This window comes from Podarcis erhardii (genome assembly GCF_964252035.2).
Source record: "Podarcis erhardii genome assembly, chromosome: 2".
NCBI classification, from domain to species: domain Eukaryota; kingdom Metazoa; phylum Chordata; class Lepidosauria; order Squamata; family Lacertidae; genus Podarcis; species Podarcis erhardii.
The window spans coordinates 91,347,129-91,368,896 of NC_138498.1; the positions used below are offsets into that span (position 1 = coordinate 91,347,129).

The 21,768-nt window shown below is 43.3% G+C and overlaps 1 protein-coding gene and 1 long non-coding RNA gene across 2 annotated transcripts in view; both read right to left on the bottom strand.

Annotated features, from left to right (window-relative positions):
• Positions 1-8,929, bottom strand: part of LMCD1 (LIM and cysteine rich domains 1) — a 52,726-nt gene extending 43,797 nt beyond the window's left edge. Inside the window, exon 1 of the mRNA XM_081853742.1 lies at positions 8,531-8,929. Coding sequence (XP_081709868.1) covers positions 8,531-8,557 — 27 coding nt within the window. The 5' untranslated portion in view covers positions 8,558-8,929. The remainder of the gene's footprint in view (positions 1-8,530) is intronic.
• The window catches only part of LOC309337486, a 218,401-nt gene that overhangs the window by 43,797 nt on the left and 152,836 nt on the right, over positions 1-21,768 (bottom strand). The window lies entirely within an intron of this gene.

The window sequence follows — 21,768 nt, forward strand, 5'->3', positions numbered from 1 at the left end:
ATTTTATTGCTTCTCCCCTCCAGACATACTATATTTTATTGTACTACAGTTTGAAATCCATAAAATTGTAAGACCATATAACTTAACATTAATACGACTATTTAATCTCCCAACCTAACCACAAATCCACAGACACACCGCCGAACTACCTGAATGAAGCTCACAGGCTACTGATTAGAAGGCTAAAGGAAGAATTATGATCTACTGTTGTATTAGCTTCTGGGTGGCCAATTGGGTCAGGAGCAGATCAGGGGTAGGGAAGAGCAGTGCTGTGACACAAAATCAGTAGACTAAATCAGGAGGATGCCCCAGGCTGCCAGTTTTCAAGCCCCACTTAGAACTGGCACATAGCAGGTTTCCAACAACAGAATCCATGGCACAGAACCCAGTAGTTTAAATAGCAGTTGAGTGGCTTTCCTAGTGGTAAAGCCATGCTTGGTTCTCAAACTAATGGAAATCTGCATTCCTCAGAAATCCCCTGCGTGTACATGCAAATATTTCAGTCAGAATCAGGATGCATAAATAGCATTACAGACGTACCTTGGAAATCAAACAGAATCTGTTCTGGAAGTCCATTTGACTTCCAAAACGTTTGACTTCCAAGGCAAAGCTTCCGATTGGCTGCAGGAGCATCCTGCAGCCAATCAGAAGCAGCAGAAGCCATGCCAGACATTGGGTTTCCAAAAATCATTCGAAAACTGGAACAATAATTTCAGGTTTCCGATCGTTTGGGAGCTAAAACGTTCGAGCTTACAGGCATTCAGCTTCTGGGGTTCCACTGTATATCCTGCAGGTTGTTAAGAGTAAAGCAAATCTATTTTAAGGGCAAACTGCAGTGGAAGACAGAAGTGCTTGGCATGCTCTGGTCCATGGGGTCACAAAGAGTCGGACACGACTAAATGACTAAACAACAACAAATAGGAAGCCCTCAGAAAGACACATGCATGAATGCTAGCACCAAGGAGCACGTCTGGCTCTAAGCCAAATAGTGCCCCAGGCAAGTCACCCCATTGACACCCCATAAGTTCATTTTTTCCCCATTGAATTTAGAACCCACTTGTACATGACTGACCCCCCATCATCCAATTTTCCTCAGTGGATCAGATCGCATCCATTCACAATCTCTTCAAATGCACACTGTTGAAAAATGGAGACAAGAGTCTTAACTTTTCCCATGTATCAAAACAAAATGTGAAGAAGGAACTGTTTGTACTACTTGTTTCAGCTGCTGAGTAGAAACCTTGCGACAGGCAGGCCCAAGCTTGCCTCCCCCCCCCCCCAGGTATTCACCTTTGGCTTAATCTAGCCCTGCCTACTTGAAGGTGCAGCCCAGAAACAGGCTTACCATCCTAATGTGAAATAGGCGTGAGGTTTTTAGGAAAATCTTTCAGCTGGTTTCTTCAAAGGTTTCAACATTTAAATTCAGCAACTAGTTTACTTGAAGTGTCAGATGGAGAATGGGGTGAGGAATGCTGTTATCATATTCCATCCCCACAACTGCTGGTTGTCTCCACACCTCCCTTTCAGCCAAAGTTGGCAGCTAGAAAACCAGACAGGACTTCTCCCCGGGGCCAAATTTGGCCCAGGAATCTCCATTGGCTGAACTGTGCTGCACAAGGCAGCTGTGGAACCAATAGCTTTCAATATCACAGAGCAACCTTAGCCATAGCTACGCAGAGGTTAAGTCCACTTGAATTCAATTGCTCTGACTCCCAAGTAAGTGTGGTTAGGATTGTAGCATTAGCATTAGCAGAGGTTTTCATATTATGGAGAGGTTTTCAGATCATGGTAAGGGATAAACTCATGCTATATGGATCAGGAGCCAAGCACACAATTCTATATTTTTAAAAAAGTCTATGTCACTGCAAGCACATTCCATGTTACAGTGGTACCTCTGGTTGGTTACTTAATTCATTCCAGAGGTCCGTTCTTAACCTGAAACTGTTCTTAACCTGAAGCACCACTTTAGGTAATGGGGCCTCCTGCTGCCACCGTGCCGCCGGAGCACGATTTCTGTTCTCATCCTGAAGCAAAGTTCTTAACCCGAGGTAATATTTCTTAGTTAGCAGAGCCTGTAACCTGAAGCGTATGTAACCTGAAGCGTATGTAATCCGAGGTCCCACTGTATAGGGGCACAGGAGTGGCTCTATAGTTAAGAGGAATAGCAAAGAGAAGTCTCATTATTCTAAGCTTCAAAAATTGATGGCTTATAAAAGTGGAACCTGCTGAGTTTAATACCTTGAAACTTGGCATACATGCTACACTTAATGAGCCAACCATCAAACTAATCTGATACATAATACCACCAGGTAGAGCATTAAAAGCAGTGAAATGGGACACTTCTGACCCTTTTTTCCTCTCCAGCTTGTATGCCTTTTTTTTTTTTTTTTTTACTTTTGCAGAAACTACCAGTGCATTTTATTTAGGCTTGTCAAGGAGCATGTTTGCACTGGATTGGTGAAATTCTATGCAGCCTTTCATACATTACGTTTTCCATGCCCCATTCAAGTCTATGGAATGGCAGGTACTGGCAGACAGTGCTAGGGCTGTTCATCATGGGCCCACCTGTGGCACTGATCTGTGCCCCCCTCCCAGGGGCCACCTACCCACCCCAATTTGGGAGAAGAGCTAAGGGCTTTTTAAACACTCTTTTAACATACAGTTCAATAAGGCTTAAAAATAGGGACAGGAGGAGATCTTGTGCAGTGCTGCTCCTTCACAAATGGCTTCACTGATCTCAAGGCCTTTGCTTGTGCATCCACTATCCATTCTACTGTAGCTAATAGAACAGGTTGCAGTATGTGTGTGTGTGTGTGTGATGCCCATTGCAGGTTCTCCTCAGGTGTACAAATGTTTGCTGGCAACCCCTGGCCTACACAGAACTAGAGCAGTACTAAAGGAAGAAAAACAGTCAGCTCTCCCCTTTTTGAGAATGACACTGGGAACACATTTCATTTGTGCTAGTCTTCTATTGAAGGAGTTGTTGTTTCAATTCAGCGGGAGTGGGTTGTATTAGATTACATCTCCATCTTGGCGCCAACTGTTTCCAATAACGTTCAAAAGGTGGAAGCCATCAAGTTCCATTCCAGTTTTGACTTGAGATTCTTCATTTCAGATTTCTCAAGCTAAGCTCTTCCAGCTTTGAAATGGCTGCCCTACCCACTGCCTCTCTTTTTATTAACAGGATGCCGCTTAAGGCATCAACAATAATTAAGCCCCAAAGTGAGTGAACAATCAACATTGCAAGACCCTGAAATGAGCCATAATGGATGCCAGATTCTGTAGTCACAGACTTGCACACACTGGCATTGCTAAGCCAAGCTTCAAACTGACAGCAGTTTGCCTAGTGCCCAGAAAATGAGGAGACTTTCCCCCAATTGGGGAGAGAGAGAGAGAGAGAGAGAGAGAGAGAGAGAGAGAGAGGACTTATGCCGCCATAATGATGCCAGGCCTAGGCACGCCTTGTGCATCATAGTGTTATTCAAGGTCTTTTCTTCATTTTGACTAGGCAACAACATTTCTGTTCCGAAGTGTGGTCTAGCTGCACGACTGTTTTCTTTCTGGTCAGCCAGTGTTGTACTTGGTTCCAGTTCAGGTGTCAGGCAGCTTGGAATGTTACTCCACAGCAGTACAGGCCTCACACGCCATCTATGGTGCTGATATTTCTTGCTCAAGATGGCACCATTTCAAAAGAAAGGGAGGGGAGTGCAGATTTCGTACCTGAAGAAAGCTAATACAGTGGTACCTCGGGTTAAGAACTTAATTTGTTCTGGAGGTCTGTTCTTAACCTGAAATTGTTCTTAACCTGAAGCACCACTTTAGCTAATGGGGCCTCCTGCTGCTGTGTCGCTGCCACACGATTTCTGTTCTCATCCTGAAGCAAAGTTCTGAACCCGAGGTAATATTTCTGGGTTAGCGGAGTCTGTAAGCTGAAGTGTTTGTAACCTGAAGCATATGTAACCCGAGGTACTACTGTAATCAGAAGCTCTAGCTAGACCTCTCATGTTGATGGCTGGGCACCTGATGAGGGTCGAAGAGAGCAAAAGGGCCCACTGCTGATGCATCTAAACCACTCTTCAGTGTTTCTGCCCACACCCCGAGCTACGACACAGAACAGTGGCTGTTGCCAGTCATTCACAACTCCTTCCACCCCCCTGGTGGGTGAGCGATGGAAGCAACACATTTATATGGGGGTTGTCAGTAGGATCCATGGCAACCCCCCGCCATGTTGGGTTACCCCAAATGCAATGCTTGACCCAGTGTCGACATCAGGGGAAGCATTTCATTCTGGCAAAACTTGGGCTAGTGCTGAGGAGGGGGCTTAAGCAGGAGTCCTGATTCAGACAAAATGCAAAGCCAAACCTTGCTGTATAGCTTAGTGCGGTGCAGCCATAAAAGAGGAAGAGCAAAATGGTCTCCAACTCCTCTCCCGCATCTTGTATGTCCATACCAACATTTGGGCAGGGCTGTCTTACTCATAGGCGCTAAGGGTGCGGGCACCTGGGCACTGGGTTTTCAGGGGCACCAGGCCGAGAGTCCGGGGCCTGAGAGTTGAGATCAGGGAAGATCCCGCCCGTTGGTCAGAGCGCAGCAGTGGGCTCTTCTGGTTCAGGGCTGACTGAGCCAGTAAGATGCTGAGACGGCTGGCCAGCTCTGCCCTCCTGCATGCCTGGGACTGGGCAACCTGGGGGGGGGGGGCGCCGGGTGGATCTTTGCACCCCAGTGCCACATATGCTTAAGACAGCCCTGCATTTGGGTTACTGTGTTGCATGAACCAAACATCCTATTTGCACTGTATTGGGTTTTCCATCACTGAAAAGCCTTTTTACTACTTCAAGCTAGCATGAAGCATTTTTGTCCTAGCATTTTTACGTTCAGGTGTACACTATGATTAGAGGTCCTAATGCATGCCTAAGAAAGTCATTGGGTGTAGAAAGGACTCTAGATGCCTCTTTGAAGCCTAAATCCCTTCCGTCCTTTTACCAAAGGCACACAAGCACCATCTTTTAACTGGACACTATTCTCAAGTTCACCAGCAGCTATGTGTTGTGAGAAGACGCCCCACGATGTTTTGGTTAACTGAGGAGGAGCTATGTGCTAGCCATTTAAATGCTTTACCACATGGAAGTTGTAATAAAGGTAGCCTTCTCTTGCATCCAGCAACACAGATAAAGCCAGCTTTAGCATTTTAGCACCTCACTTATCCTTTACCCAACAGCATCACTAGAAGCTAGAGTCATCACCAATGGCAGCATTCCCATATTATTGATGCAGTGAACATTTAAGATGCCACCACATAATTTCTAGTCACCCACAGGTGCAACTTAGGGGAAATTAAATATGAAAGCCGTATTATGTTCTTAGACAAGATAGACAGTAAGAGAAGACATGGAGGATTTCTGACACACTTTGCTATTGTAGCAGCATACAGCACTCTTTGTGCTAGTCGCATCCATGAAGTTATACTGGCATGGGGACTAGCCACATATTTGGTCCATTCTACATGGTTCCCTGAAAGCAGACCCTGGGTTGAATCCATACTTGTTTCTGTGAGAATGGAGGGGCTCCTTCAGTTGCACAGGGAACTAGGATTCAGTGGAAGCTCACCACTGAAGGAAAGGAGCAAGGCAACAATTTCACAAGTGCCAGCTTCCATGCTTTCCTCCTATACACTTCCAAAACTGTTTGGGTGTGTGTTCCCAAGGGAGACACAGGAGGTCGAGGACAATCAGCAAAAATTACTACCTGAACCCCTTTCCTCTAGTACCGGCAGAGCACCACTGCGTACAAGTCAGGACCCAGCCTATTACCAGAGCAGTGTGGAATGGCAGTCCCACCACTGAAATGAAAGATCAAGACCCAAGTTAAAGCTGACATGATGAAGACATGAATGTTGCCATGTTCTCAGGAGTGGAGCATAAAGGATGGAAAACCTTAAGTAAAGGCAAGAGTGAGTAGTCAGTTATGATAAAGTGATGAATATTTATTTATTGAAATACTTATAATCCAGACTTTTATAAAAGTTTATCAAGGTGGCATACAACATACAAGATTTTAATAAAATCAGTAAAAGCATCAGTAAAAGCCATCAATACATACTGGTTGGTTAGAATGGTGGAAACAAATCACATTGCAAAGGCTGAACCACTGGGGCATGGGGAACCACCAGAAGTGTCCCCCTCAGAAGATCTCACTGAGTGAGATGGAACGTAAGGGATCCCAGATTTTTGGGCCCAGAATAAAATGATAGAGGAAGCTAAGGACCAAACTCTGGGGTACACTAACATAAAGGGAGGAGTATAGAAAAGAACTACAGTGGTAGCTTGGGTTACATACGCTTCAGGTTACATAAGCTTCAGGTTACAGACTCCGCTAACCCAGAAATATTACCTCGCGTTAAGAACTTTGCTTCAGGGTGAGAACAGAAATCATGCAGCAGCAACGCAGCGGCAGCAGGAGGCCCCACTAGCTAAAGTGGTGCTTCAGGTTAAGAACAGATTCAGGTTAAGAACAGACCTCCAGAATGAATTAAGTTCTTAACCCGACTGTAATGAATACAGTATGCATAGATTCAGTCATAGATACGCAGAGAGTTTAAAGGGAGAGAGATAATCAACTGTGCCAAAGTTACTGAAGGGAAGCAGAACAGAGGTTGCTTGACAGAGCAGCTGGAAGTCAGAGGTGTTTTCTTCCAGAAAGCTCAGAAAAAAGCAAACTTTAAAAGGGTTAAGCAATAAGCTAGAAATGGACCCTTTGTTTTGAACAAGTCTGTTCCAATAACCATCCCATGCCGTTTGTGGAAAAGGTTTTGCATCATAAGCATGTTGAGGCTGAATGGTACAGTCCTGGCTTTTAAAGTCCCTGCACCTAGTTTATTGGGATGACTATTTCCATGCTCCACAGTGCTGTGGTCCAGGTTATTTTAACCCTTTGCAAATACTGTAACACTGCCACTACTCAATTTTCTGACTATTAAGCAGTTTTGTATGTAAGCAAGCTTGCACACCTATTATATTACACACTAGACAAAGTGTCTTACAACATAATCACCGTCTGTTAGGAAATAAATCAAGTCCAGTACCTTGAGTCCCATTTTCTGCACCAACGACATCTAACTGCCCCCCTCCTGAATATCAAGATATATAAAGCTTTCACCCCCCCAGTCCCAAAGTTATGGCTTCAAAATGCATAAAGCCAATCTGAACAAGGAAGGGACGGGGAAGGAAATCAATATTCTTATAGTTAACAAAGGGCATGCAGTCCTGTTATATGCTATACCAAGTGAAAGGCCTTCTTTCAGGGCACAGGTTCCCAGAAAGTCTTCTAAACTGCATCCGGGAATTGAATACAGTTTTATTTGTGACCCACCCTTTGATCATTCCACTGAACCAGCACCTACTTTAACATAACCTTCCAATTCCACACAGGTCCAGACACTCAGTGCAAACAAGTCCAGTGATCGACCCACAAATTATTCAATACTTCTTTAGCATTTCCCAATACACAACATGCTGCAGAGATCTTCTCACAAGCCTGACCTTAACCGCTCTTACTCGGAAATAAATTCCATTGATTTCAGTAGGATTTACTTCTCAAACAGTATGCTTAGGAATAACATCCTGGTCATTTAACCAGGGAATAACCCCCAGCAAGAATTATGCCTACAAGCATGATTGGATATTGACCCACAGTTCACAGGTCCATTTGCAGGGAATTCAATTACACCCATGAAATCCTACCCCCAATGGCATAGTCTTAAACTTTATTACATAAAGAAAACAGCACAAGGAGTAGCAATAGCTTCATGGCTACTTTTCCATATGCTTTGTGAAAGAAAGTGATCTGTATTCAAGCTGCTGGAGCAACAGAAACGCCTCTCCTTTTTGTTTTGTGTGACCTGTAACATCCAGCACATTATATGCACACACATACAGAGCCTGGGCATCAGGCCAACAGACCAGGTTTGCAGCGGGAGAAGCAAAGGCTACAAACCTTATACTTAGCCTGTGGCTACTGCTTTTCAGCACATGAAGAAGTTTATAGACCAGCTGAATTTCTTTCCTTTCCTACAGTTACTGAAGTTGACTGAAAGTGAAAAAGAACGCACACAGTTTCCAGCCACTAATTTCTTAGAATAAAATCCAGAACAGTAGTAGAACAGTCTGTGCAAAACTGGATTCTCCTTATCACATTAGTATTGAGCACACTTTTTGGACTCTTCAAGTCTGGAGTTTGTTCCCCATAAAACACTGACTGGAATCTATCAGAGATAAGATTAAGGCAGCAGCAGCGCGTCCCTTCAACACGCTGAATGCTTCAGTCAAACAGTAATTCCCACTGAACTTCATGCGAATTAATCCCAGGCTAGGTGTGTACAAAGGTCTATTTAAAGGGAAACCCCAGTGATTTCAGTGAAGCTTACTCGCAGGTAAAGTCTTTGTTTGCTGCGGTCCGGTGGAAACCTCGAATATTCCTCAGCAATAACTACGGAAGCAAGAGGAAGTAAAGCGGAAGAAATATTGCAATTTACCTTTTGGATTCCTGAACTCAGATCCATTCTTCAGCTTGCCTTCCCCGCTTCGCGCTTCCTCCTATTTGAATCTGCCTGAGGCGTGCAAATATTTATTGCTGTAATTCTTTAGCTGGGACAACAGCTTTGAAGTGAGTAAAAATCGCAAACTGCTGTTAGGTACCGAGGAGCCCCGGGAGCTATTAGCAAACCCCACGTTCCAATCCCCAGCGTTTATTCACAAGCTGCCTGCATGGAACCCCGTTAATTGGAGCTCACAACTCCTCTAAACACCCTGCCAGCCAATCAGATGAGGGCTTTAAACTTTTCCAGCCAATGCGAAGTGAGGCTTTAATCCTCAAGGTTCTTCGGCTCGCTTTTTAACCCCCAGAGGGAAAGGATGGAGCGAGCAGAGGCACGCCGTTTTCCAGCTGTGGAGGCAGCGCTCGCCCAGCTACTTCGAGTGAGGAGACTGCAATGATCCCGCCCCGGGATCTCGCGTCTCCTGCTTTCCCTTTTAAAGGATGAAGGGGAAAACCTTGCGCTTAAGCAAGCCAGTTCATTCACAGAAAGAGGAAGTGAGTGTGTTGGGGGGGGGGGGAACCTGGGATATTATTAGCCCATTAAATCCAAAAATAATTTCTGATCTAAACTGTGGCCCTCATCGCCGTTGCGCTAATCAGACATTTTATTTAAGCCAAATGCATATTTTTAAGCCATGGCAACGTTTGTTTGTTACTGGTGTCTGCAGCTGGGGGAAAAACAGGGCAGTGCCTGCAAAAAGGGTGGTGTAACTCAAATGCCATTTCAAATACTTGCTTTTCCTCTGCCAGACTTAGGATGGCCCATGTAGTGATGTTGGGAAATTTAGCAAGTTAAAACTTTGGCTCATGTTAAAGAAGAGCATTGTGGAAGAGCCAAATGCTGTGGAATCCTGGGAAAGTGTATCTTTCTTTAATTGCAGACTTTCTGTCCTTAAGAGTGTTATTTTCTCCATCTGTAGGAAAGGGAGTTTCTAGTTGATTTGTGGTTCTTGACACCTGGCTGTGGATTCAGTTACAACTTCAGAGAATCTGTTTGTCTGTGGGTATGCTTTAATCTTCAAGGTCTTGGGATAAACAGGATTCAGCTGCCAATTCTTCTAAAATGTTTGAGTTATTGTTCTTCTATCTAACCATTGGCGAATTGCTAATTAATCTAAATAACTGATTGGCTTTTGAGTTTTGAACCCACGGTGGGTTCAAAGGGATAAAACCTTAGGAAACCCACTTGCAATTTGCAGATCATCTTGCCAAGCAGCAGCCCGCCTCACCTAACCTACTTTGCTATGTGAGACCATTGTCATGCAGAGAGGGCCTGCCCTGATTGGGGGGGGGGGGGAGATGCTTGCAGGCACAAAACACTAAAATGAGAGATCCAATCCAAATTGTAAAGAACAAGGCTCTCTGCTTGTTCTGGAGACTCAAAACATACTTTCCCAAAAGTTTTAAAGGAGGGTTTTCAAACTTATTTTCCTATTTTCTAGCCTAGTTGTTAACTACGTCTCTGTGAAGTGGCCCTAAACCAAACCTGCCATTTCCCATTTTTAACACACTGTTATGTCTTACTCAAATTTCTTCCACATGTTCATGAGGAAGAAATAGGAAAACAACTTTCGTTTCTTTGTTCAATAATGTAAATGGAAATAGATTCTTAAGCGAACAAGCGGTCTTGTTCCTTGGGCTGCAATTCTGAGCATATTCACAAACCAGTAAGGCTGCAATCTTAAATCCACTTCCCATGGAGTTAATCCCAGTTGAACACACTTCCAAGTATGCATGTGGAAATTTGTGTTATATGTCACACTGAAGCAAGTGGAAATTACCTTTGATACATGGTCTAAGATCTCTAGTCCATGAAAGCTAATGTCACAATAAAATGGGATCATCTTTTAAGATGCCACAAAACTTTTTATTGTGTATACTTGGGCACACATTACTGTTTCCTCTGACTCCAGCATGCTGACACCACTGGTGTCAGAAGGCATGTACACATGTATCCTGCAGCTTCATAAGTAATACACCTGCTTGATTCATTTCCCCACAAACCAGCTTCCAACTGATTAGAAAACAGAAGCCGCAGTTAAGCAGTAGTGTGTACATTGGAGGCATCCATTGAGCGTAGGCAGATGACAACTTAAGTGAATTGGAGTTTGGCACAGAGAAACAAGTCAGTTAATGTGCGTTGGCGTGTACAGCAAGACAAGAAAGGGACTTGAAATGCAGTGGCGAGAGGGAAACACAACCTTGCTGTGTTTCAAGCAAGGTCTTTATGCTGCAGTCCTATACCCACTTACCTACTTTTATGATTTTGTGGTTTTAAGACCTATGCCACCTGAAAACTAAGTGATACAGGGAAACAGAATTTTGAATTGTAAACAAAATTGCATGTGGGCTGTAAGGGTGACTCCTTGTGACAGAGTAACCATCTAAGTCCATCTGCCATGAATTAACATTATTATTTTTATTATTTTTTAAATTACATTGCATATCTCCCTTCATTCATAGATCCCAGGGTGCTTCACAGCCTATGTGTTGACAACTTCAAAGACTCAAATATGTTGCATCCAGAGCTTCTGTGGCAGGTGTGGAGAACTTTTGGGCCTCCACATGTTGCTGAACTACAACTCCCATCAGCCCCAGCAAGCATGGCCTATGGAGTATGGGAGTTATAGTTAGAGCAACATAAGGTGGGCTAGGGTGACGCTGTGGTCTAAACCACTGAGCCTCTTGGGCTTGCCAATCAGAAGGTCAGTGGTTCGAATCCCCGCAACGGAGTGAGTTCCCGTTGTTTGGTCCCTGCTCCTGCCAACCTAGCAGTTCAAAAGCACCCCAAAAAGTACAAGTAGATAAATAGGAACCGCTCCAGCAGGAAGGTAAATGGTGTTTCCGTGCGCTGCTCTGGTTTTGCCAGAAGCAGCTTAGTCATGCTGGCCACATGACTCAGAAAAACTGTCTGCGGACAAACGCCGGCTTCCTCGGCCTGTAAAGCGAGATGAGCGCCGCAACCCCAGAGTCGTTCATGACTGGACTTAACTGTCAAGGGTCCTTTGCCTTTACCGTTTTAAGGCGGGCCAAAGGTTCTCTATACCTCTTCTATTGGAACAACATGATCTTCAGTTATACTCATTTGTATTACTAATAGATTGAGTTTCAGATCCTTCTTAAATTCTTTTTATCTAATTTTGCATAAGCAGATAGCAGCCACACCTGTACTGAGCTTTGACGAGAACCAAATAGCATAAAGAGAGGATTGTTGGAGTCATCTCACACATTGTATCTGCCGCTGAGTGTACGCTCAACAGAAAACAACAACAACACGGTCAGACCTTGGTCTATGATGGTCCGCCTTCATGAAAGAAGTTTGCAATCATATTTGCTACATTCACACATATTATTAGGTGGTTGTGTAAAACATCTTACATAATAAGATGCACACCATAAAAAAAATCTAATATGAAAAGCAGCCCATAGCATTCAGCTCCACATGAATCAATAAAATAGTGACCAAATACTTTTTGAGTTTTGGGTGTGCTTCAAGATAGTTCCTCAAGAGCTATCTGCAGCTGCTTTGTGTTTATCATGGAATACAAATTTAAGTGTCCCAAAGCTTACAAATAAATAAACAAGAATACAGTGGTACCTTGGGTTAAGCACTTAATTGATTCCGGAGGTCTGTTCTTAACCTGAAACTGTTCTTAACCTGAAGCACCACTTTAGCTAATGGGGCCTCCTGCTGCTGCCGCGCCACTGGAGCACAATTTCTGTTCTCATCCTGAAGCAAAGTTCTTAACCCGAGGTACTATTTCTGGGTTAGCGGAGCCTGTAACCTGAAGCGTATGTAACCTGAAGCGTATGTAACCCGAGGTACCACTTTACATGAAATCCTCTGGAATCAGCTGTAAGCAGGTTAGCTTAACAGGTAGAATTCTAGTCCCTTTGGGTTTTTCTAGACTTTCCCAGTCCCCATTATTGGCTTGAGAACATAAATAATTTGATTCATTGAAATTTATCATCGTCTCTGGTCACATTTTAAAACCCCATCAAAAAGAAAAAGAAAAAAAAGGGTGCTCTGAATGTTAAAGAAACATAGGAGACAGCAGTAGCCAGACATGACTATTCAACTTTGAAATGGCATTTGAGCACCAAACAAACTGAGTAATGAAAGCATTTGAGTTAGAAACATGGTGGAAGTAAACAGAAAGTTCTGAAGGACATTGTCATGGAAGATGCTGAGATGCTCAGGCAGTGTGTTGTCTGGGCAGGGTTCCAAAAAATATTTTCTCTGACTGCCTCTGACTAATACATCTGTCTTATGCCTGTCTGCTTGTTATGAAGAAACTAAATCATTTTCTGACTAAATGTAGATTAAATCTCTGTAACGGTCATACTCTGGGAACTGACGTGACAGGCTGATGAAGGAGGAAATGGTCTTCATTATTGGAAAGTGCGCAGCATGGGAGATCACCTTCTTCCTGTGTATTTCGCAAGTCTGATGCATCCTGAACCATATTCATGGGTGAGTAGTCCTTTAAGGCAGCCTACCGTGACAAAAGGAAAAGAATGGTTGCAATTTGGTAAATCAGTAGTAACTTGGAATTAGCGCGATGTCTTAACTAAACAAAATTCCTTTCTTATTCTGACAAGACGTTTAGGAAAGAAAAGCCTAGACTTCATGTCTCCTTTTACATCCTTTTATAGTTGTTTAAACTAGATTGCTGAAGTAAAAAGATGTGATAGGGTACCTAGCCTCTCACTTTTATATATCCACAACGTTTTTGATCCAGGTGCAAAAAGTCATCGATGGATCAATCTCATGTGTTACCTCACACATTGCAGATTAAGAAGACATAGACACATAAAACTGATGTTTGTGTCAGAATGTAACTTGTTATGGTACTTGTAGAGGAAGGAAGATAAAAAAGGGAATTAAACCAGAGGCGGAGCAACCTGCTCCAGTACCCAGGGGGCGTGTGACGCACGTCCTGGGGGCATGGCATGGCGCCTGCGGGTGGCATGGTGCATGTCCGGGGGGGGGGGGAGGTGCACAGCACGTGGTGCGAGCCCCGGGAGGTGCCGCCAATCAGGGGTCAGCATTTTGTCACCCCCCCCTTTGGAATAGCACACAGGGCGTGCCGCCCCCGCCTTGGAACGCCCCTGAATTAAACAATACCTACATAAATGTAGCATGTGTACCTGTGTTTAATGCTCAGAACCATACTTAAAAGTGCTGGTTTTACCTTTGAATGGCTGGCCCTCAGTCAGGACAGAGGACTGATGCTGGTGATGAAGTATGCCATACAGTTTGCCCTTTGCCCCCTAGATACAGAGGACAGTATCTTGCCACCAATGTTGAAATAAGATGCAACCGTCAGTCTAGTCAGTTTCAGTATATGGAAGGAAGTCACCATGTTTTCTACCTCAGATAGCATAATGTCTTAAGATAGACTTGACTTTTAAAGCCCTTGGGACCAGGCCAGGATACCCGAATCATTGCCCACTTCTGCATGTACCCACCTGGACCATAATAACTTCTTTGGAGACCCTTCAGCAGGTGCCGTCACCACCAGGCAAGGTGCTGAGAAGGCCCACGGACTTGTCATTTTAGTGTGATGCAAAGGCATTTACATTTTTCCAGTGTTTATCCCTTCCATATGAGCTTGGGTACTCATGTCATTGACAGATACTGTCCCTGAAAGCCAATTTTCTGTAGTGTAGCAACCCCGCCTACATCTCTGTGTCTACCTCACATGAGAATGGAATGGGAGTAGAAAGGAAGTCTATTTGCTACTCTGAAGAAGGGTAGGGTTCTTTTAAGTTATGAAATAAATTAATAATATGAACATGAACCTTGTTTGTGTCTCGGATCCATACATAGAAATCCACACATGGTATCAATTGCGCATATATTTATTGTTCTAAAAATAAAATAAATTTGCAAAGATGTCTACTGCTAAATATATACAGTGGTACCCCGGGTTACATACGCTTCAGGTTACAGACTCCGCTAACCCAGAAATAGTACCTCAGGTTAAGAACTTTGCTTCAGGATGAGAACAGAAATCGTGCTCTGGCAGCATGGCAGCAGCAGGGGGCCCCATTAGCTAAAGTGGTGCTTCAGGTTAAGAACAGTTTCGGGTTAAGAACGGACCTCTGGAATGAATTAAGTACTTAACCCGAGGTACCACTGTATTTTCACGCTGCTTTTGACTCATCAGGTTTTTGTATTGCTCTTTTCTTGGGCAAAATTCAGGGCTTTCTTTTGATAAGACCATGAACTAATCACTAGCATAGAGAAGTGGGGCCTGGGGGAGATGAACACTTCTGCAGAGTTGGTTTTTCCCTTTTTCTTTTTTGGCGATATATTTTTTAATCTACTCTTTTGAAATGAGGAATAACAATACCAAGAATCATTGACAGAGAGGTCAATATTCTTCACAGATAATCTAATCCTGCAGACTCTAAAATAAATGAAAATGAACTTGAGAAATGACTGGAAGAAGAGTGTGAAATGAAAAAAAGGGAGGAGGCACACAATTAAATCCAGGCATCAGCTTTCATATTGAGTGCCAGTAAAGCAAAGGAAGACGTTTCTGTATGTCAATTTTAGCTGTGGTTATTTGTCCATAATTATATACTTTGGTGGAAAGGCAATATTGCTCTCGTTCTGGTCTGAGAGATATTTTGTGGCAATGATTTTTGGGCTCCTCCCCCCCCCACATTGGATGCTACTAAGTAACTCAGCAAATTTGATCTCATAATTTCAGCATAAAGGCGCATGCCATGGTTGTGAAGATAAGTCATCTTGCCCATTTCCAAATTTTGTTATGTTACAAATAAGAGAATTGGAATGCTAACTCTACTCGCATGGACAATACTTGCTCAACAGGATTAATTCAACAAAGTTACATTGAAGAGACATGCCTCTTCTCTGGAGTCATGTACTTTTCACTTGTTCAAATAACGGTATACCGGTGTGCTGTTCTGTAGGCTATTTGATCCGTTTGGCCAGACCAACATGATATCTGTGGGTATAAACAGGGACTCACAACATACAAGCAACATGTGAGAACAAATCCCTTCAAGCATATAGTGTATCATCAGCCACATGTTTTAAGCCTCTTTATTGATGCCACCATCACCAGAGGAATTGGGGTATCTGTATCTATGCAATCCACATGGGAGCACAACATATAAATAGCCACACTGCTTGGTTCCAGTCAGGCTGTGAGGTCAGTATTAATCCCATGCATTCCAGAAGCATTTATGTGTTGGCCGTCAAAGTCCGTTTAGGGAAAACAAAAGTACATCTGCATTTGACCTAGGCAAATTTTCCCCCACCACTCATATCCTTTCTTGAAACAAGCTAGAGTGAATCACCAAAAAAAGTCTCCTTTAGAAGGCCTCAGAAATCCACACCTCTGACCAGAGAACAAGTCAGAACCCATAAAGTAGGCCAAATCTCTGCCTTACTATCAGTGATAAATGGCAATAATCATATTTATAACAAGGTGTTGTAAGCTATTTTGTGTTGGGTTGAAATGAACGACAGACGAGTGGTGGGTGTCATATGGGAGGCATCTGCCGAGCATGTCTCGGGGAGTCCCTTTTATTGAATATTACAGCATTGCCACATATGTGCTTGTTGCTGATTGGTTAACACAAATATAATACAAGGGTTGCACACAGGCATCAATCATCAATAGACCAAAGGCTGGGAAAGGGAACACAGAATTGGACAGGCGTGAAAACCTCCTTGTTAAACTATTACTAGTGATTGATATAGCAAGACTTAAACTATTACTAGTGATTAATATATAGCATTCATCCGTAGATGTGGTCAACCAAGCACTAAGAACAGGTCAGGATGCAATGTGCTTGTGAACTCAATGTGAACTGAACATTCTAGGGTGATGAAGGGATGTCTCAGCTTAAAATGGTTTAGCCAGAGTCATGTGTAGAAGCAAAACTTCTCATCAGTTTTGCAAGGAGCTGATCATTGCCTTGCCCAGCAAATAATCTTTTTATTTACTTATTTTGCCTGAGGAGCTTTTCAGCTTTAGATTTAAAATGCGTCCTATAGCATCCAAACCATTGCTTTTGTAAAAACTTTGCTGTATTGCCTCAGTTATTCATATATCCCAGCTTCTTCTTGGCTGACAGTAGGTATTCTTTTTTTAATTAATGGTGTATTGCTTAAGTGCCCCCACTTAAACTGCCATTTGCATCAGCAATAAATATTAATCAGCATCTATGAAAAAGAAAAGTGCCATTGTTGGAAATGTAAGCAATTTTGGTGCTACCTAGAGCTCCCTTACTTCTTCACAGACATGAGAATAAATGGTGTTTACATGCTGTGGTATTTCAGTAGACAAATACTCCAGGGTCTCGGTAAATCTCTCTCGCTTAAGTGCTTGCTTGTAAGATCAAGAAAACAATTATAGGTTTAGAAGAAAGTGGCTTAATCTTCAGAGTTTTGCATCAGTTTACAAAATCATCTTGGTTAAGACGAAAACATGCCTTACTTCAAATTGAACATGATAGGATGCTGCTCTTTTCCCTCCCGCTTTCAAGTTGGATAAAATGACAAATATATTTATTTTCTCATTTTCTCAATACAAGATTGAGAGGGGGGGGTGCAATCCAGTTTAAAAGGACATTGGATCAAGACCATCATTTCTAAGTGTCTAATCCAAGCTCCAATTAAAATCACAAGTGGCAAGAAAAACAATGTTTGTAACAGGAGCACTGACAGGGCCAGTCAAGTAGGAATAGCACCACCATAATCATGTTTAAACTGATTCATGCTTTCACACAGTTAATTACAATGATCGTCTCAGAACTGTAAAGCTACATTAACTAGCAGAGGTTTGGAGTGTGTGGGAGGGGAGAGCTCTGTAGTTGCAGAACATCTTACAATTTATTCCTTTATGGTTCCTTATACACTATGGGAAAATCATACATTGGGACACCCCGCACCCCTGCGATGGCTATGAAAAATCATCACAGGTTGATCCCATAGCTCCCATAGTTGTACAAACAGAGGAAAGAATTGGTAGTGCTAGTTGGCCCATGGCTCATGAACCAGGAGCACGGCTCAGGTCAATGAGGAGTTGTGTTTTCAGTTTTGTCGACTCAGTGGAACTCCCTCCCATTAGAAATCAGGCAGGCAGTTTCACATGCCAAGTTAAAATGGTTTTCTTTCAGGATGCCGATTGCACAGTGAATTTTGCTCTGATGTTTTATTCTCCAATGCTTTAAAATGCAATGAATCTGGTGTGATGTTTTGTTCTCAAAAGCTTTAATTTGTGTTTTAAATGTTGTCTATTATATGTTTTCTTGTTTGTAAACAGGTTTGTGACCGAGAAAACGTGCAGAAAAGCAAGGTAAATAAATAAAACCCTTTAAGTATGTTTTATTGGTTCGAGTGATTGGGAGAAGAGTATTTGAGACAGCAAGTATTTGTAGTGGTTAGAGCAAGTTCAAGTCTCCACTTAGTCCTGAACTTCTTACCTTCAGTTGTTACCTGTGGAACTCAGCTTAGCTGTTGTTCTACCTCCTAGCACCTTGACTCTGAAATCTGTAGGAAAGTATGCAAAGCTCATGCATAAAGAGCAGGATTGTTGCAGTGTGTGCATGATGACTTCTACTTAAACTAAACCAGGGGTCAGCAACCTTTTTCAGCCATGGGCCGTTCCACCGTCCCTCAGACCATGTGGTGGGCCGGACTGTATTTTGGAAAAAAATATACGAACGAATTCCTATGACCTACAAATAACCTAGAGATGCATTTTTTTAAAAAGGACACATTCTACTCATGTAAAAACATGCTGATTCCCGGACCATCCGCGGGCCGGATTGAGAAGGCGATTGGGCCACATCTGGCCCACGGGCCTTAGGTTGCCTACCCCTGAACTAACCAGTAGGAGGGATATTCATCAGTGTTGCCAAATAATGAGAGGAGGCCAGAAAATGCCAATGCCTTCCTTTATGCCTGGTCCCCAACTTAATCAGTTCATACAACCTGTATTGTGACAGCTCACTGAGAGGCCTGTGAGAGGATACTCTGTTTCAGAGGCACTACACAATAAACACATCAACACCCATTATAATCCATCAAGTGGCGGGACCGCCACGGAGACCCCTTGTCACACACCTTTGCATGCAGTACCTGTAGCCTGAAAACCTAGGTAAGTGCACCAAATTCCAGTGTGAATTCACATATCCCATAGGTAATTGAGTTGTCCTCTTCTAAACCTCACTGTTCAGTCCCAGTCTATTTAATCCTGATTTGTCTTGGTTGCCCTGCTCCTAGCTAGCTTGAGCCCGGATATCTAGCTAGCTGTTTAGGGAAGTTTTTAATGTTTGATGTTTTATTGTGTTTTTAATATTCTGTTGGGAACTGCCCAGAGTGGCTGGGGAAACCCAGCCAGATGGGTGAGAGAGAAATCAATCAATCAATCAATCAATCAATCAATCAATCAATCAATATCACAGATGGGCACTATCCAACATCACACCAATGGACACAAAGGAACTTGCCCTTCCTATCCTTGTCAGTGCATCTCACCGTGACCCCCCTCATCTGTATCAGACATTTTCCAGACCCTCCACAGCAGGCTTTTTGGCCACATAGGGGTGCTGCAGGGGTGAGAAGAGAATGGGGAACTTTCATGTCATAGAATCATAGAACTGCAGAGTTGGAAGGGATCCCAAGGGTCGTCTGTAATGCATTTCTGCCCACAGCCATTCCTGGGTGGACTTGAACCACCAACCTGGTTAACAGCCAGACACCCTGACCCAATGCGCCACCTCAGGGATTTGCCTGAGTGGAAGCCCTTTGCACAATCAGGCCGACACCATTGAATGTTTTACAACTGTATTTGATTGTTGTTTAATTTTTGTAAGTTTCTTAAAAAGCTGGTGCTTGAAAACAGGTCAGACTCCCAAGAAAGAAACCATGCCACTGTTGTAATGTGCTAGATTGGCCTCAGATTAATTTACTCTGATGTGAAGGTTTTTAAATAACATATTGCACTTGGCTTGTATATCTTTACAACATAGTATCATTGGTTTGCATGTTAGCACCCAGGTAAAAGGTACCTAATGTTCATTGGTCTGTATTCCAAAGCATGGAACAAATTAGTTCATACTTTTCTACACAAGCAACCATAATGTGAATGAATTGAATTTGGTCTTTGAAAACAAGAGCTTTCTTATTAATTTTAATGCATGGGCAGGATCTGTTGTTAATGATGCGATCGTAGAAATGATCATAGATATGTCATATTGTGCAATATTGTGCAAACCTAAACAGCATCTTAAAAAGCAGAGTCATCACCTTGCGAACAAAGGTCTGTACCGTTAAAGCTATGGTTTTCCCAGTAGTGATGTATGGAAGTGAGAGCTGGACCATAAAGAAGGCTAATCGCCGAAGAATTGATGCTTTTGAATTATGGTGCTGGAGGAGACTCTTGAGAGTCCCATGGACTGCAAGAAGATCAAACCTGTCCATTCTTAAGGAAATCAGCCCTGAGTGCTCACTGGAAGGACAGATCGTGAAGCTGAGGCTCCAGTACTTTGGCCACCTCATGAGAATCATAGAATCATAGAATCATAGAGTTGGAAGAGACCACAAGGGCCATCGAATCCAACCCCCTGCCAAGCAGGAAACACCATCAGAGCACTCCTGACATATGGTTGTCAAGCCTCTGCTTAAAGACCTCCATAGAAGGAGACTCCACCACACTCCTTGGCAGCAAATTCCACTGTCGAACAGCTCTTACTGTCAGGAAGTTCTTCCTAATGTTTAGGTGGAATCTTTTTTCTTGTAGTTTGGAACCATTGCTCCGTGTCCGCTTCTCTGGAGCAGCAGAAAACAACCTTTCTCCCTCCTCTATGTGACATCCTTTTATATATTTGAACATGGCTATCATATCACCCCTTAACCTCCTCTTCTCCAGGCTAAACATGCCCAGCTCCCTTAGCCGTTCCTCATAAGGCATCGTTTCCAGGCCTTTGACCATTTTGGTTGCCCTCCTCTGGACACGTTCCAGTTTGTCAGTGTCCTTCTTGAACTGTGGTGCCCAGAACTGGACACAGTACTCCAGGTGAGGTCTGACCAGAGCAGAATACAGTGGCACTATTACTTCCCTTGATCTAGATGCTATACTCCTATTGATGCAGCCCAGAATTGCATTGGCTTTTTTAGCTGCCGCGTCACACTGTTGGCTCATGTCAAGTTTGTGGTCAACCAAGACTCCTAGATCCTTTTCACATGTACTGCTCTCAAGCCAGGTGTCACCCATCTTGTATTTGTGCCTCTCATTTTTTTTGCCCAAGTGCAATACTTTACATTTCTCCCTATTAAAATTCATCTTGTTTGTTTTGGCCCAGTTCTCTAATCTGTCAAGGTCGTTTTGAAGTGTGATCCTGTCCTCTGGGGTGTTAGCCACCCCTCCCAGTTTGGTGTCATCTGCAAATTTGATCAGGATGCCCTTGAGTCCATCATCCAAGTCGTTGATAAAGATGTTGAATAAGACCGGGCCCAAGACAGAACCCTGTGGCACCCCACTAGTCACTCTTCTCCAGGATGAAGAGGAACCATTGATGAGCACCCTTTGGGTTCGGTCAGTCAGCCAGTTACAAATCCACTGAGTGGTAGCATAGTCAAGACCGCATTTTACCAGCTTCTTTACAAGAATATCATGGGGCACCTTGTCAAATGCCTTGCTGAAATCAAGGTAGGCTACATCCACTGCGTTCCCTTCATCTACCAGGCTTGTAATTCTGTCAAAAAACGAGATCAGGTTAGTCTGACATGACTTATTTTTCAGAAATGCATGCTGACTATTGGTGATCACAGCATTCCTTTCTAGGTGCTCACAGACTGTTTGCTTAATGATCTGCTCCAGAATCTTCCCTGGTATTGATGTCAGACTGACTGGGTGGTAATTATTTGGGTCCTCTCTTTTCCCCTTTTTGAAAATAGGGACAACATTTGCCCTCCTCCAGTCTGCCGGGACTTCGCCTGTTCTCCAGGAATTCTCGAAGATGACTGCCAGTGGTTCTGAGATCACATCTGCCAGTTCTTTTAATACTCTTGGATGCAGTTCATCTGGCCCTGGAGACTTGAATACATCTAAACTAGCCAAGTATTCTTGTACTATCTCCTTAGTTATTCTGGGCTGTGTTTCCTCTGCTGAATCATTTGCTCCAAAT